Source organism: Athene cunicularia (assembly GCF_003259725.1).
Source record: "Athene cunicularia isolate RWA chromosome 2 unlocalized genomic scaffold, athCun1 chr2_part1, whole genome shotgun sequence".
NCBI lineage: Eukaryota > Metazoa > Chordata > Aves > Strigiformes > Strigidae > Athene > Athene cunicularia.
In genome coordinates, this window is record NW_020799095.1 from 49396329 (window position 1) to 49414980 (window position 18652).

The window sequence follows — 18652 nt, forward strand, 5'->3', positions numbered from 1 at the left end:
GGTGGCGGTTAGTAGTGAGACAGCATGGAGTTTTTCTCGTGGAACTTGAGATTTCCGTGCCATAAGTATTTTTATCTTGGCTATTGTCACAAAGCTGCCTTCACAGTCAATGGACAAAAGTTGATTTTTTTGAGGAAATGATACATCAGACCTATTTCAAATGTCTGCTTTCAGATGAGAGACTTTGTTGTCTGGAATGGCCTATTTCTATCTATTCCTACAAAAATTTTGAGGTGTATTCAAATGTAGATATTGGCAACTGGTCCATTGAATCCCACTCTGGAAAGCACATTTGCCAATTACTGCTTGGTTTGTTAATGGGAATGGTTGCCTGTCCTTAGACCATTAGTGGGAGAATGGTAAATGTGGTGGGAACAAGAAGGGATTAGAACAAACTCCATTAATAACTTCAACTGGAAGATTTTCTGTACACTCTTAAGAATCACTTACTTTCCACCAATGTGTCCGGAGGAACATTCTGACATACCACATTTTGTATACCTGGAATTTCTGCTTTTGGTGTCTGTGTATATTGTAGGATCACTTGGAAAGCTCTAGTCATGGGTCAAGTGTTGTTAGACCAAAGACTCAAGAGATTCTCCTTGGCCTGTTCTTTACCATTAAATGCTTTTTTCTTATGAGACTTCACCAAGCACTGATATTCTCACATAGGTGGCCAATGACTAAAATTGTCCAACCATACAATTTCATTTTTTGTTTTATTCTGAGCTACATCCACTACTTCTTAATATACCTTATAAATTTAAGCCAAGAACTTCATTACAGGAAACTGCCTACTCAATAATACATGCAATTGAATAAGTGTAATAATTTGGACTCCTGACAGGTTTTGCATATTGATTTTTCCTCAGCAAAATAAAACTGAAGAACAGTAAGTTAAATCATCTTCAGACAGATAAGCAAGTTACAGTATTATAATAAGTTATTAACTACTCCATCTGCTAAGTGGTAGAAAAATATCTGTATGTACTCCTCTCACTGTGACAAAAATTAGATAAATCAGTTTTACTTACCTTCAAAAGCAGAACTGCAAAGTAACATGTGCATTATAACACCTTAAGTAGCAACTCCCTGAGTCCTTACTAAGCCCTGTTTTTTCCACTGTTCTTCATATTTCTACTTCATTAGACACTTAAGTCTAATGTTGGAAATTACAATCTCTGCAGGATGCTGAAGAGATTTAGAAAGTGGAGCAGCCCCTGCAGTATCTCTGAACATCATGGCCTCTTCCATCACTGAAAGAACAAGGCAGCAGGAGCTGCATGTCAAATATTCTTTTTTTTTTTTTTTTTTTTTTTTTTTTTTTGGGCAAGGGAGGATGGGGGTGGGAAAAAGGAGATCCTTGGCCTTGCCCATGAGCTGTTAGCCAGCACTACTGACTCAGAATGTGCATAGTAATTTGCTCCCAGGAAAAGGGAGGAAAAGAAAATGTGCAATTCCTTCCCCAAATTCCTCCCATGAAATAGAAGGGACGGGAAATGGAAAAGTAAAGATCTCTCAATTTCATGCAGTTTTCCAGCCTTCTGTAAAAGAAATGAAGCAAAGAAGAACTCATATTTCCTTTTGGGGGTCATAAAACTTAATGTGTTGAAATATTTCATTCTAGAAAGAATTTTGCACATATACTAGAAAAAAAATTAACTTGGCCTTTGCTGTTGTTATTATTCCCAGCTTGAGATTTCATGTTCTAATATGAATTCCACCATAGAAATAGTCTATTCTGTAGTGCAGGAATACTTAAGCAATACCACACTGAAGCCTAAAAATAAAATTAATCTCACGTTATCTGGCTGAAAGTAGAATGCTTGATTAAAGTGGACATTTAGGCTCCTCCATACCTATGAAAGAAAAAAATAAAAAACAGTAAAAAGTTGATTCAACTAGCCTATCTTTGATATCTATTTTAAAATAATTTGTTAATTTCAGACACTTCATAAGTAAGTTAGAATCTTCTCTCCTCCTGACGTGTGATCTGATTTTTTCCTTATTTCATATCCACAGGAACATTCAATGTCAGAGTCCAATTTTAAGCCAGATTTTGGGTTTTGTTCATTTTTTCAAATATATGCATTATTCCTCCAAAATGGTTAGAAATTAATAGAATTTAGAAAACTTGCCATCCAGACTTCAGGTTGATCTCAGTTAAATTAAACGTTCTTTCTTCTTTTCATTTCTGAATTTTGCTCCTGGATGCCATGAAGCCTCATGATTTTGGCAGCTTGATGAATATATAGTGTCTTATAAATTATTTACAGATGAATAAAAGTAATTACCTGCCTCTTGCACTGTACTGTAAACATGTAGTTTAGAGTCACTTTTGGTTTTATCATGAGTACTTCTGAGCCTCAAGCTATACAGAAACAGACAGACTCACCTCCCAGCTAACAATGTATTTATATCTACCACCAGCTTGTTTTTTGAAAAGATCACTAACAAATCACACTTTTGATAATCTTTAAACTAAACACACCTTTTACCGAAATAAGAGCAGGAAATACCAACTGGTGGTGGGAGGATCCTGCTGCCAGCGACAGGAACAGCTTTTGCTCTTCTTCAGGTGTAATTCTGCTGCTCTCAATCTGCAACCTCAGCTCCCACTGAAGTCAACAGGCATTTTCAATGCATGTTTCAGTAAAGAGAGAACTGTACTGGGCTTTGTATTTAAGGAAAAATGGCCTCCTGGGGGAACAGTTGTATCACTGGATGTTAGACATCTAATTTATTGGCTAATTATCTGGCTAGTCTCCCAAGACTCCTTGTACAGTGTATAGATACTGAGATTTACATTCAGTTTACATATTAAAACATCTAAATTAACATGTCTTAATATGCAAGCTGAGTCCCACTCAAGGTATATCCATAATCTCAAAGAGTTTAGCTGCCTATTTAACTTCCCAGTCCTGGGTTTCCTCTTTCTCCATAATTCACATATACCAATTTATTTTCTAGCTTTTTTTTTTTTTTTTTTTTTTTTTTTTTTTTTTTTTTTTTTTTTTTTGAGTAAACCAAGTGAGAACCCTACCCTTTGCCAGGTAAGGCACATATATGAAGTTAGATGGTGCAGTTTTCACATTCAAGAGCAGATAGTTGAGTCTTGTGGACAAGCACATGGAGGTGCTCTTATTGATCCTTTTTCTTGCCTTTCTGATAACCCTAAAAGCCATTTCAGTTTTTCTGAATGCCTTTACATAGCAGCTTTCACATTTAATACTCAAGCTATACATTTCATGCTCACACAGTTGCTAGAATTGGTTGGTTTGTTTCCTTCACATTAAAAAAAAAAAAAAAGGAAGCAAGGACAGTGAAACAGTGCAACTAGAAATATCATGACAAATGCAAAAGGCAAGGCCAGAATAATCCATAATTTAGTGACTAACCAGGACCTCTGTGAAAAAAAAAAAATACTGGAAATAGAAGTCAATGCACAATGAAATGCTTTAGAAGAGAAAAACAACTATTGGAGTGTGTAACAAGAGTATGCCCAAACCATGTGAAAAGAGCAAAGCCAAACTGAAATAATGACCACAATCAATTAAGTAAAATGTACAGAAAGACTGTTGTATACATTTTGATAACATGCCTTGTCTTTGTTCCCAAGACATGAAAGTACTTGAATCTGCTCCAGGTATTTGGTCATACAGCCAAATGACTAATATAATTCCACCTCTGCTAACCTGCAAACTACTTAAAACAGAACCCACTGTTATCATAATTGAATAAAGTAGAACAAAATTAAATACAGTCTCCCAGTCAGTAGAACTATTTCATAATTGTCTTCATACAGGATATACCAGAATCACTGGTTTGTTTCCCATTATTCTTCTGGATTGAGAAATGATAAAGAAAAGTTCAAATGTTATGATTACAACTATTCACATGAATAAGATTTCTCACTTGTGTTACAAATGGAGTGGGTTTTTGTGTGTTTTCGAATTTTTCTTCTACACCTACCCTAAACACTTAGTCTATGGACAGAGTAATCTATCTGACGGCATATGTAAATAAATTCTTATACTCTATACCTGTATAAATACATACTTATACCTATAAATAACTTCTACATCCAACTGGGCATTACAGTAGGGCTTAATTTATATCTGTTAAGTAGTACAACATCTATTCACTTTCAGAGTATCATGAAGAAGTTTTTTACCATCTTTATATATGACACCAATGCTATCACAGTCCCTGCAAGTCAAAATTATCAAATGACTGAAACCTAAAGGACTTTCTGGATCTGTACTCTATAACTTGAGTGTGCAGAATTATGCCTTATAAAGTACTTTTCTCATCCTCTGTCCAGCTACTAAGAACGTCACAGACAATGAAAACTCTCAAACTTCCTTTTAGATATTTTAGTTATGGTTTATTTTGCCTGGATGCAGGGAATAAACTCTATGACCTCCACAGGTCCCTTTAGACTTATTTTCTGGTTTTCCGTAGTTATTCCACATTCTAATAAATACCACCAGTAAAAGAATATTGACTGTATGTATGCAAATTTTCATAGTTATTTATTACTTCAGATGGGAGTGCAGTTACCTGCCCACACATATTTGTGAGCAACACCCCAGAACAATTTATCTTCCTACTACATCTTTAACATTTTCTAGTAAGAAGAGAGGAAGAAGGAACAATATACTTAATTCATTTTCATATTTATTTTTAAACCCACCTCTAAATTCTCTAAGCCAACTAGTCTCTGATTTATAGCAGCTTTATACACGGAGAAACTCACTGACTTGGTTGGAATTAAATCCTCATTTACAGGAGTAAGCAAAAGGAAAATTAGGATCTGCAGATATTTATTTCCCAAATATGGTAAAAATCCACATTCTTCCCAAAATACTGCTTTCTGCAATGACTACTGTAATGGCTTTTATGGAAGTAGTGACTAAACCAGCAGTGTTGGAGGACTGATGCATATCTCTATATGTTACTGATTTTACTGGTCCTCTACCATAAATTGTCAAGTAGTGATGGCAGCCTCAGCACTCTATGACTCCTTCCCATTCCTTCCTGTATCTTTCCAGCCTTTAGATAAAGACAGATCCACCACACTTGTTCTGATCTAAAGACAAGCAAAGGAGAAGTATCTTGTCTCTAGCAGTTCAGACTTTGCTTTACCACCTCTGTCATTTTGCACCTTCCTGAAACCACTTCCTATAGTTCTCTTGGCTTTTTCACCTAATGTTTCATGTATCTAAACACCAGAAATATTTCTGATCCTCTTTCTATGTGTCACTATGATGTTTATGGGGTTTGGTTTTTTGGACTTTACTTGTTGAAAGATTTTTGTATTTTGTAGTTTACACAATATAGAGTTGTGAGCAGTGTGTACACATTTACTTTTTCAGGATTAAATTTATAAGGCCTCTGCTTGCTGATGATAGTGCTGGTCTGGGTGTGATGGCAATGATGGTTCCTTCCCAGTCTACATTCCATTCTTTTTCTTCCTCTTCTCTCTCTGCAGGAAAATAATCTTTCCAGGGGAAAAAAAAAAAAAAAAAAAGAGAGAAAGAGAGAGAGAGAAAAAGGAAAGCATCCACTGGTCATTACCAGAGGAATTATCATGATCGTTCTCTGTGTTTCACTAGCATCTCCTTTACCCTTCTTCATCATGCCCTCAACCTCTCTTTTCATCTGTTGATACGCTTTGCACTGCCTTTTCACTGACTTCAGGTTGTAATCTGCCCAGGTCAAGGCCTGTATCTTTATATATCTTTACTTTTGACAGGAAGGCATTTAGTAGCTGGGAACTTACTGAATAGTAATATAATTTCCTTTAGACTATTTCATACTGACCAAAATTTCCCAGGTTTATGCAAATCTTTGTGAGGCTGGATTGCATTTAATTTTCAGTGTTATTTTTCTACTCTGAATACATTGCAGGTAGTCAGAGAAGTTCAATATGAAACAGGAGACTGGCTTTGTTAAACTTGACATTGTTATTGAATCACACCTTTCCTTCAAGATATCTTTTTCAATTTCTTCAAAAGCTTGAACAAAATACATCTTCTGTCTTGCTGTTCAGGAGTATGAAATGTAATGTGTTAACATGCCTCTTAACAGAGTACAAACTGGCTTTTTATAATGTATTTATTTCCTTTGTTTCCTTCACTAGATCATAAGGTTCCATGGGCTCTAATAACGAATTGCTTGACTCACCACTAGAACAATTTCCAGGAGAGATTATGGAATTTGCACACTGGAAGAAATTAAATTATTTAATTCAGTCATTTCTCATCCTCAGAAGATTTGAAGGCATAAACAAGGAATAAATGCGTCTCAAGAGTATCCACATTGGCGTCACTGTGGTTACATCAGGAATGAACTTGGCCCAAGTTCTATTATAAGTTATCTTCTACTACAGACATGACTTTTCCACTGAGATAACTCTATTTATAAACAATAGAAAAGCAAGAAAGTGGGGAGGACAGGAGCCTGAATGAGAAAGGACAGATTGCCTCTGAGCTCTGTTACAACTGTTGTTCTGGAGAGCATTTAGCTTTCAATATCACCATTTATTTTGTTTTGTTTTGTTTTCCAGCTGTAAAAAGAGCAGAAAGTCTTCTTACCCTCAGAGCTACCATGAAATCTAAATAATGATAATTCATAAATTCCTTTGACGAAACAATGTTATTGTTACAGAATTTAATATAAGTTTTGAAATTATCAATCATACAGACTTTAGGTCGGTTCCTATTTTCATTTGTTTAATGCCTATCTGTTTTGTTTGGCTTATTTATCCATTAAGAAACAGGTCAAAATTCCTGACAAATATTATTGACCAGATAAATGCTGACCTCAGGCTTTGCCTAAATAAGTCCCATTGAAAATCCTGTTCTACAACATTATGATTTCTTAAGACTGAAGTGTAACCCCATACCCAGAGACTATTTCAAGGTTTGTGTCCCATTTTAGTCCCACTTCAGTATTGTTGTGAGATTAGTTAGAAACTAACAAATCAAAGGAATATGTTATAATTTTTTTCTTTTATGACAGATTTGAAGCCCTGAATTTACTACTGGGAAACCTCAATGCTCAAGAGACCTGTTAGTAAATCTTCTTCTCATTTTCCTCCATGCAACTAAATCCTCCCTTCATCCTCAAAAAAAATGCAGACTTCAAAACACAAAAAAGACATGCTGAAAAAATTTATACTTTCTCTGTATCCATGGCAACTATTTATATTACTGATCTTTACAGATGTCTTCTTCACAGACTCATAAATCCCAAATATTACTACTCTCCATGGGTGGCAAAAGTGACAATAAACTGTTCAGCTCTATATCTTGGACAGATTTCTTACCTACAGCCTTAGCTGAAAGCCAGGGTTTGCTGTGAGGCACATTAATACTTGTGAGGAAAAAAGATATTATATATAATATTTTATATATACTATATTTATAAATATATAATATGTATTTCTATACAGCTCCTCCATCACTACAACCAATTGTAGGATTGTTAATACTGTTAATTGAAACTATTCAAAAAGGTAAGACACAGCTGATAGTACTCCACCCCATTGTGCTTTTTATGAGTAGGTTGTGCCTGTGAAGGGGAAGTATCTGACAGAGGAAGGTAAGGCTTTGTGGAAGAGGAACACAACTTTCTGGTTCTTCATTACCATCTTCTCAAACTCCATCTTATCTCTTCAAACTTCAGCCAGTATTTTTTACTATGCTCTTTCCAGAAATTATTTTGATCCCAGGCACTTAAAGATTAAGATATGTTGTGCTGTGATGCTTGCAAAGACTTCTAGGCACTGGTGGAATAGCCTTCCTTTTCCCCTGTCTCTCAGCTTGGAGAATTAATGGAAGATAGAGTTGATAAAGAAAAGCGCATGATCTCTTCTTCACCTAAGAAGGGAAGGAGGTGAGTCACAGTGCTGTGGTGGTGACATAGGATAATGACAGTTGTTTCAGCTGCCACCAGCAATAAAAGAAGGGGTACCAGCTGCTGCCAGACAAGGCTGCCTCCAGCAGTACCCCATGATCTCACATAACCCATGTCCTGAGTGATGCCAGATCATCTGCAGCTGGTGATCTTGGCACTGGCTCAGGTTCTGGCAGCTTTTAAGTGTCATTCTTACTTCCAGAAGTGTTAGAATAAAATCTCACAATTTTTTGAGTAATTTCACAGAGTGTTTCTTCCTCCAGAACAGCAAAGTGGTGACTCTCTAGATGAATAGCCAATACTTTTTATTATATTTAACGAAAGGGTTTTTTTTAAAAAAAAGGTTATTGACTTTTTATTCCTCTGAATAATTAGAATTACTCCTCTGTAAAAAGAACTGCTCCAAATATTTTGCCAAACTGAAGTTTCCCTTTAAAACTCTCCAAAGATCACCTAAGGTTGGCAGTGGCAGCACTTTAAGAATTCTGGAGATTTTCTTGGATGAGGTTTTCTTGGCAGGTAATAAAGCAAGAACAGCAATAAGTGTGAGCTCAGAATAAATATCCTGTGATTATAAAGAATAAAGCAGCTTTAAAAGAAGAAAAAAGGTTTAAAACTCTCTAATTATAGATAACAGCTCCTGTCATTTAAAAGCTGATCTTTGCTATCTATAAAATGGTCAAGGAAAAAAAAAAACAGTAATTTAGTATTAGCCTTTCCTTTTGAGGTGTGTTTCACTTGAGACATAGACAAGAACAATTCACTCTCTTGAGAGTAGTTCTAATGGTTGAATTTTGCAATGATGACATCATCATTCCCTTTTCACTTCTGAGACAGTTCATGGTCAAACAGTGATTCATGTGTATTTGTATCTACATTTTTCCCCACCGAAATAGTAGGAATAAGGTTAGAGTTATAGAATTTATAATTTGTGTAGCTCACTCCTAAGGTGGTTGGAAGGTGAACCGAAGTACTTGAGTAATGCAGAACATCTGAACACAGGGAAATCTTCTCTGTTAAACTTTGTTAAAAAGTACTAGCTCCCAGTTCTAAAATCTAGTTTATGTTTGGCAAATACAAAGCATAATGTACTTAATCTTTTGAGAGCTGAAGTCCACTACCTTCAGCTCATCTTTTTCTGCTCTTATGCTATAAACCCCATCATTCCAATCAAAAAAAACCACAAAACCTGCTGTTTCTGTTTCTTTCATTTTTAGTTTTTAATATAATCTAGGATTAATTTAGTAGATAAGTGAAATGTCTCAAATAATTTTCTCCAATGTTCTCTTTTATAAATTGAGCTGATATTTTTAATAGGGTTTTTTTTAAAAAAAAGTGTTGCACTACGTACATCTTAGATCTCTGAAAATGTCAACCTATAAAAATCTTACTTTACTGATAATGACATACCAGCAGAAAATGCTATCAATGCTATCATAGTTTATATAATTATCCATGAACCATGGATTCTAAATAGTCATAGTATAGTGTTGCATAACTTTATACCAGAGGCAGCAGTTATCTAGAGAAACATAATAGAAAATATTAAGGTGCACCAACTGCTGGTAAATTTTACTACAGTTTATTTTTCTTCACACAGCCATAGCCAAGTTACTTGGACCATACATGTAGAATTCCTCTGCTCTAATTTCAGCTGTTTGAAGCCTAAAGTTAGTATTTCTCTTGGTTCCTTTTCTAAACAGTGGAAGAAAAAAATGCATCTCCAGAGGATAATTTATCTTAGAAACACTCCAGAGGTGTATGTGTTTCTGCATGTAATGTAAATGAAATGTAGAAGAACTAAGCCCAGATTTACATATATAATGTTTCTACTACTAAGGTGAACAAATACCATGTTAGACAATGCAAGTTGCATCTCAGTGCAGCAGTAGTAAAATTTGCATAAAGGAAGAAATCCTTAATGTAATAGCTGGTCCAGATGACATATGCTGAATAAATAGACTTTGTTCAAATAATTCCAAAAATCTATTGAGAGCAGAACTGGGAAGGAAAAACCTTTCCTTTTTCTCTACCCAGCTTCCCCTTGTACTTGGTCTTTCATGCCTGTTTTGTATATAAGACATTTTAAGGAAGGAGTGACTTCCCTTATACATGATCAAGTATTTTCTTTTCCAATACAGAATGTCTTCCTTCAGTTTTTTTCTCCCCTTTCATAACTTTAGAATTTCAGTTGATTTTTCTTTTCTGTTCTCTTATGGCCTGGACTTTCAGAAAAGGCTAGTGAATCTGACAGTGTTATGAGTTTGCTTCCTAACTTGAAACACTTACAGAACCATCATTTCTGTAATAGGACTTCCTATAAGATACCATTATTTTGAAATGGCAATTACTTTTTAAAATCTAGGCCCCATACTCAGGCCTCACTTAAACTTTTATTTATTTTAGTATTTACCTAGATTTATGAAAGAACAGAGAGCACCTATCTCATATTCACCCTCTCTCTGTAAAGCTTTATATGTAGTATGCCCTTTAAAAGTTATTGTGCATCACATAATTCAGTTTAATATGCTGGCTTGTAACATTACATTTCCTTTGATATTACTCTCCTGAAGGCAATATGACCTTGAAGGTGATATTTTAAACTAATAAATGAGGAGAGGAACTGAAAATCAAACTGCATGCTGTAAGCCAAAAGGATGGATTTTCATCTCAAGCCTTTATTTCCACAAATGAAAAATACAGAAGTCTCATAATTATGTATTTTTTCTTAATTCCTCAAGGAAACAATTTTTTTGCAAATTCTTGTAATTTCTCTTCTGTTTGTGCCTGAATCCACAAATCCCTTTGTCTATTGTCCTGTCATTCCTTTTTTCACCCCATAATTTTGAGTTCACCGAATAAAGTCAGCAACATTTGACAGAGGTGTACTAGTCTCCAAGCTGCAAATTCCTCTACGTTTTGTGAGAATGGTGTGCTGAGTACAAGAAAAACGTCAAAACAATTATTTTCATGGAGAGAAGGACAGGTAGGACTTAACCCACTTTATTACGAGGAGTGAATGAGTGACCAGTAATTTAGTACACAGGGTCTTGTCATTCAGAAAACATTTGCTTTTGCACCTTCTCATGCCAAAAAGCTAGCAGCAACAAGAAGGAGACATGTTGCACTAGGGACAGGATAAGGACATGGGAGGATATTGTGGATGCTGTTAAGAGGGTTTAAATATAGTGTAAATGAGGGTATTACAGTAGAGGCATCGTGAAGAAACAGGACACAAATTAGAGAACAACAGTTTGTATGTAGTCCTGGTGACATAGTGACTCAGTGTTGGTGGAAGATTAACAGGCTCTATTCTCAGTGGATTTAAAGTGAGGTCCATTCCTTGAACTAGGTGAACTTCAGCTATGGACCTAAAATCTCTCTTTATATCTAGCCACTATCAAAACTGGAACTCTTAAGACAGCCCTACACAGAAGAGAAAAAGAAGCTAAGGGACTGTAAGCAATTTCAGAAGAACTCTTTATCACTGCTATTCTGCCAGTATGTCTTGATTTGAGTTTTTGAAATTTTTTTTTCTCTTGTTGCTTGTCTAGACGTTTCAGGTAAGAAGGGAGCCTTTCAGTTGCCCAGAGTAGCAGGTTAGAGAGAAAGTGTTTTGCTCTGAGAGGCTTAATTTGAACCAAAGGGCAGGAACAAGGCTTGTGTGAACCTCCACAGAAGGAGGATGACTACAACGTTTTTAGTACCAGGTATAATTCTGAGAATGCATAAGTAGATTGTGCAATGCTAAGTACCTGTAGTTTCCTCCTTGTTATGAAATTTGGCCTTTCTCTGGAAGAGCTGATCTTTTTCTGTAGCTGCCAAGTCTGATCCATCTTTAGGTATATGAGGCACTATGCTCAGCTTTAACAATACAAATTTAAATTTAGGTGTCATGGGCTTCATATGAAATTCATATAAAATCCATGTTTTTCACTTGAAATCAGGACTGTTTTTTGAAGTATGTTTCACAAGAACAGCACAAGGTGGATCCAGCCATGGGGAGCTTACAGTCTAAACACAGTTTTTATCTCCCTTTTACAAAGAGAAGCTTGAGATAGAAATGTATAGATTGATCATGTGGCTTTTAATAAGCAGCCTGTAGTTTGAATTGCTCAGGAGCTGCACAGCTATGCTGGCACTGTTCACAGCCTGCAGTAACATGTCCCAGCCCTTAGCTGTACTCCTGCACTCAGGATCAGAAAGCGGTTAAGAGAGGCTGCACAGCCACTGATAAGCCCTTTGCCCAGAGGGCAAAGTTGGTTCATGTCTACTCCGAAAGACCATATAGACCTTATGGGGAATACGAGCTTCAGCCATTTAATAGGCAGCTGTCTAGGCTAAGCTATTTCTTAGCCTCATTCTACTGAGTGTAGTCAGTGGAGAGATGGTAGTATACTTTACAGCATGATTCACCACCACTGACACCTTAAAATGAGATTATCCCTATTTGGAAAGTCTCTCTCCACGAACTATAGAGGAAACTTTCTTAGCTGAATAGGATAAAAGGGTAATTCTTAGCCATCTGAAGTTAAACCAATCCTGACTAATCCTATAGCTAAATGATCACTTTTCATTTCCTCAAAAGTCTGTGGCGAGGAATAGGGTCTCCCAGAGGATCATCCACCCCATCAAAGATGATATAACTAGCTGGATAACATGAAGCACTCTTCTGCCTGTCTGTGAAGAGGGCATAAGTACTTACCCAGGACCAGATGTCAAGAATTACACCACTTACGTTAGCTAAAATGAATGCCACAATGTTTAATAAATATGAGTTTCAGTCTTCAGGTTGCAGTGCAGACTTGGGAAAGGAAGGCAGAATTTGAGCTTTCTGCAAGGTGTCTTGTTTTTAAGACCATCTATTAGCAAGACCACCATTTTTTAATTTTTTTTTCATGCTGTCCCACATGAAATCTTCTTCTTTAAAATTATTTATTTACGTTACTGATTTCTAATATGCTAATAATCAGGGAATTTTGCCCACTTGAAATTACACCTTGCTGTTTGCAGTATCTGATCTACTTTTTCAAAGCTAGTTTGGACATCCCTACGTCACAAGGCAACGGAGACATACCATCAGTGCCAGAGGAGAACCCCGCTGTGCAGTTTCACACTCAAGTCACATTGATTTCCGTGGGCAGATTTCACCCAGCAGGTGTTGCTGGCTGTATCATTGTTTACAAATGTAAGGGGATTGTGCATGCTGGCCTTTATTCTGTTTAATTTTTTTGTCATCCTTTTCTTTGGTCTTCTAAATTGTTTGTTTTAAATACACTCTTCCAGGCAGAATCAGGCAACATTCTCATTGACAATGAATTCTTTCTAATCTCCATTGTTCACCTATTTTAGTCACTAAGGGAAATTACTTGACTCTCTGCTTCTCTCTCCCTCTCTTCCAATGTCAGCACATCAAAGCTTTCTAGCACAATGAACACATAATGTCTTTTTAAATGTGGCTGGTTTTTAGCTCTCCATGGTATTACCACAAAAACAGCCACCTGACATAGCTGAATTTGATACATAATGCTATGAAATATTTATTCCATGTCTACACTTCCTTTTCTGCAGTATGAGGATTTCCTTGCATTTCTCTAGGTTGGTTTGTAGTATCTTTTGCTATCCCAGAGTTTAGAAGACAACTGATGTTGAAGTAATAATAAGAAATCATAGAATCATAGAATCATTCGGGTTGTAAAAGACCCTTGGGATCATGCAGTCCAACCATCAAATAAGAAAGCTTTCCCCATTACTACCAAACCCATTTAATTTAAGTGAGCAAGGCTAGCAGGTTGTTATCAGATCTCATTAGTCACTTTGATTGCCTCTAACACCTCTTGTAAGCAAATGTCTTATTACCACAGATATTTACATATTCTTTACTTTTGTACAGTGCCATACATCAGTGAACTATAAACCTGTGACTACATGTCTTCAGATTTACATGTTAAATACAGTTCCTACTACATGGGCAGACACTGTCTATCAAAGACAATAAAATCTAGGAGTGCTCAATGTGATCTTGACTTCCACCTTTAATATGTTAAATTCTGTATCACAGAACTTTTCAAACTCCAGTCTTTGAGCCTTTTGGAGAGGTTCTAGTGAATCACAGTACTCGTGCGATGAGATCCTCATCTGGCAAAGGAAGTAACCTGGAGTAGGAGTGGAAAAAAGAGAGGAGATGGGGGAAATGTAAAGGATTCCTATTTCCCAGATCCTGGGATGAATTAATGAGCATTTTTGCAGTAATATTGTATTTTGGTGTGTCTGGCAAAGCTGAGAGATTTTTATCTAATAGGGTCACGATTTTATATGGTTATTAGTTTATATTATGTAATCTGATGCTGTATCCTTTAATTTGAAAGAATTATTATATTAAATATTAGCATATGCCATCATTGTAACATCATAACAGTGTTGTTTGACACTGACTGAATTCTTCAAGCACTGTATCATCAAAACTGCCCTATCTACCACACATGGTATTATCTGGCTTATATTTTTGTGAGAAAATGCAGGGCTTGATTCCCTGCCATTGAAACTGATGAAAAAGTACACCAATTCCAGTTCTGTGAGCATACATTCTCCACTGATGGAAATGTGCTACTATCACTAAAGTCAATAAAGCCCACACTGTTTTTTACAAGTTGATCACCCATACCTCATTGTATTGTACTTGTGCCAGTCTGAAAGTATGACACTGAAGCATTATCTGCTTTTACTGAAGATCTCATTTTCCTTGGCACATAGTCAAAGAGAGAGCATATTAACAGAAAACCACTTAGAAAATCATGGAGCTTGCAGCTTTTAACAGTTGATAAGGTTATGTGCTCAATCTCAACAGCAACTGCAAATAAGTAGTACAGATATTTAGATCTAGTTTTTCTTTCTTTTTCTGCTAAAGTAGAGGATTCCCATTTGAGATTGCTTCACTAAGTCTTTTTTTTTTAAACATTAGTAGAAAATTTGAGAGATTGATATGAGGTTTTCTGTACACTGGATAAATCTAGGTTTATGAGCTGGTAAGATGGTCATTTACAGAATCACAGGAGGGCTTATGCTTCTTGAAAGCCAGTCATAGTTTGTTTTGTCTCTGACACAGTGATCAAAAAAAAAGCAGGAGCTGGGCTTCTTTACTGTGTGTACACTAGCACATGGAATATAATTTTTTCTAATATTCTAAGAGATATCCTAAGACAACTCCCGTTCACAATCTCATCACCTTTTCTTTCTCCATGCATGCAGGAGGTGATTCTTCGCCATTCAGATCTTTATTTCAAAGATTGTTATCTGAAGCCTAATCTATGGACTGTTGTTAAAGGCCTGATTCTATCTTTAGCTCATGGAAGAAATAATTAGAGGTCAAAATCATCCTTTTGACATTGTGAGTTTATATTCTCTAGAGCAAAGACTGAGGTAAAGATAGTGAGTGATATTAAAACAGTTCTTTACTAAGGAAAGACATTTCTATTCTCAATATTTTTTTAAGAAAATAAAGAACATGAAAGAGGTGAGCTTCCCTCAAATAGCCACAAAATTGGGTGTAGAATGAAGCAGAATTTAGTTTTCAGCTTCCGATCATCTCCCTGGGTCGAACTACAAAATGTGCCAGTAACTTTGCAACAACTAGAGCCAACAGAAATTTATAGAATTTAAATCAAAGATATGATCCATAGATAAGAAAGATTTAACCTGACACTACTGAAAGATAGCTAAATAGCAGCAGATTTCATGCTCAAGGGAAAATTTGTTTCTGGTATATGTTAGGATGATTTAACTGAGACTAAGAAATGTCATCTTCTGCAATGGTAGAGTCTGGTCATTATTATGCCATACAACTACATATTTTATGTTATTCCCATGATTTAAAATTATTTTATTCCAGTGAAAGCTTATTAGAAAATTATGCTCTTTATTATTCTAAAGAAGCGCAACTTTATGGATAGAAGAAAGAACCAGCTATAAAGCATAATAACAGTGTGACGAAAGGAATGAATTTCCACCACTAATGTATTTTATCACTCCTTCTTTTCTGTAGGTTGCCCAGGAATGTGGGACAATATTACATGCTGGAAACCTGCAAGTGTGGGTGAAATCGTCTTTGTCAAGTGTCCTGCACTGTTCAGATTTATCATCTCTGAAGACGGTATTTTCCCTTTGTTCTTGACTCTGTCTTGTAAAGCTGCATGGCCAGCATAAGTGTAAAACTTCACTTAGTATAAATGGAAATCAAAAACTCTACAGTGGTCTGGAGTTGGGCCTCAGCTTAAAAAAACACTGTAGAAAACCAGGATATTTGTGTGTAGAGATGTCTCTGTGTGTCCACAGGAGTGGGAGGGAATGTGTGATAAAAAGCCTTCACAGACTATGCAACATGAAAATATCACCAACTCTAATTGCTAAAGGGAATGTTCTGCCTTTGGGTCTCCACTGAAATCAGTGAGACCTGAAACTGTGTTTCAGTATTGGACAACTGATCATCACAATTCAAACCTATTTTAGAAAATAACTAAAACTCAGAGCACGTTCTGCTTATGACGAAGGAGAACATAGGCATGAGATGACCAGTGTGAGGAGTTCCGTGGGAAGGTCCCCACAGATTGGAAATTGGCCAATGTGGCTCCCATGTATAAGAAGGGTCAGAAGGATGATCTGGGAAATTACAGACCTGTCAGCTTGACTTCGATGCCTGGGCAGATAAAACCAAGTTGGGTGGTAGTGTTGATCTGCTCGAGGGTAGGGAGGCTCTGCAGAGACCTGGACAGGCTGGAGCCATGGGCTGAGGCCAACTGCAGGAGTTTCCATAAGGCCAAATGCCGGGGGCTGCCCTTGGGCCACAACAACCCCCAGCAGCGCTACAGGCTTGGGGAGGAGTGGCTGGAGAGCTGCCAGTCAGAGTGGGACCTGGGGGTGCTGATTGACAGCCGGCTGAACAGGAGCCAGCAGTGTGCCCAGGGGGCCAAGAAGGCCAATGTCATCCTGGCTTGTGTCAGCAATAGCGTGGCCAGCAGGGACAGGGAAGGGATCTGACCCCTGTACTTGGCACTGGTGAGGCTGCCCCTCGATTCCTGTGTTCAGTTTTGGGCACCTCACTCCAAAAAGGACATTGAATGACTCAAGCGTGTCCAGAGAAGGGCAACGGAGCTGGTGCAGGGTCTGGAGCACAGGTCGTACGGGGAGCGGCTGAGGGAACTGGGGGTGTTTAGTCTAGAGAAGAGGAGGCTGAGGGGAGACCTCATCGCCCTCTACAGCTACCTGAAAGGAGGTTGCAGAGAGCTGGGGATGAGTCTCTTTAACCAAGTAACAAGTGACTGGACAAGAGGGAATGGCCTCAATTTGCACCAGGGAAGGTTTAGACTAGATGTCAGGAAGTATTGCTTTCCAAAAGGGGTTGTTGGGTGTTGGAATGGGCTGCCCAGGGAGGTGGTGGAGTCCCCATCCCTGGAGGTGTTTAAGAGTTGGGTTGACATAGTCCTCAGGGATATGGTGTAGTTGGGAAGTGCCAGTGTGAGGTTAATGGGTGGACTGGATGATCTTCAAGGTCCTTTCCAAACTAGTTGATTCTGTGAGTTCCCATCTTGGGAGCCCAGGGAAGAGTCAGTGGGAATTAAAGATTCCTGGAGAGACTCAGAATCCCCTTCATGCCTTTTTATGGCCTGTAGAAATGAGACATCACCATCCTTTCGCCCTCTGCAGTTGGCATCAGCAACCAAGCAAATAAATGAAAGATCAGAAATTTGGTCTGTTTCTGCTTCCAGAACGCATTGCTGTCTAACAGAGTTGTCCTTTTTCTTGCAAAAATTATTGCAGATGATCGGCTAGGCTAGTGCATTTTATCTTTTCTCTCCTGCTACAATTTTAAGCTTGGACCAAAAGTCCCATACACTCACCATACTTGGTAAGCAAACCCTATTAGGTCTCAGCTTCAATCCTTATACAATCCAGCTGCTTCTCCCAACTGAGTTGCTATTAAAAGGAGAATCTACCTTAGTAGTGGTAATACTGTTTGACCTAGTTATTAATATTACTTAGTACTTTTTAATGGGAAGAGGCCCTATGAAGCTACCTTTTGAATGATAACAAATACCCCTTGTCTTTTCTCGATTTTTTCAACCTTTGAAATATATGAAAATGTGCCAGGTAAAAATGAGTGTGTGAACAGGAGGAAATAATTATTAAGTTGTTCACACAGATAGATAAATTAATTAGATGTTCTCTTGAAATTCCTTTTTTTTAATTTTTTTCATGATTCCATTAAATTATCTTCCCAACTGAATGACTGACAGAGGCTAAGTCCTCCCATCCATGTTAGCTAATAACAAGCCTGTGATGATAATTAGCAGTTTTATCTGTCTCCTACCAATACCCATCTAAGCTACTGCAAATTACTTAATTAGCACTGTCCACTGAGGAACAAGTTCATCATTGTCCCCCAGGATCCTTTTTACCAAGGATTATTTTACCAATTAATTATTTATTTACAGTCTTGAGTCAAAAATCCACCTTCTCTGTGTTGCCACACACCGAGCACAATTTGTGGGAGACAGGAAATGTTTCATACACAGTTTCAGGAATGCCAAAATCCTCACATTTAAATACATCCATTTGAGCTCATCCAGACACTGAAGCAAGTGCCAATGCTCTTGTGAAATGGAACAGAATTTAAAGGTGATCATCACCTCATCTAAATTTACCCATATGAAACTCAAGGTTTTTCTCTATATGA

At 37.2% G+C, this 18652-nt stretch overlaps 1 protein-coding gene across 4 annotated transcripts in view; it reads left to right on the forward strand.

Annotated features, from left to right (window-relative positions):
* The window catches only part of ADCYAP1R1 (ADCYAP receptor type I), a 118131-nt gene that overhangs the window by 39508 nt on the left and 59971 nt on the right, over window positions 1-18652 (forward strand). For all 4 annotated transcript variants that reach the window (XM_026843437.1, XM_026843438.1, XM_026843439.1 and 1 more), the window contains exon 3: window positions 15965-16072. In XM_026843437.1, the coding sequence (XP_026699238.1) occupies window positions 15965-16072 (108 nt within the window). The remainder of the gene's footprint in view (window positions 1-15964; window positions 16073-18652) is intronic.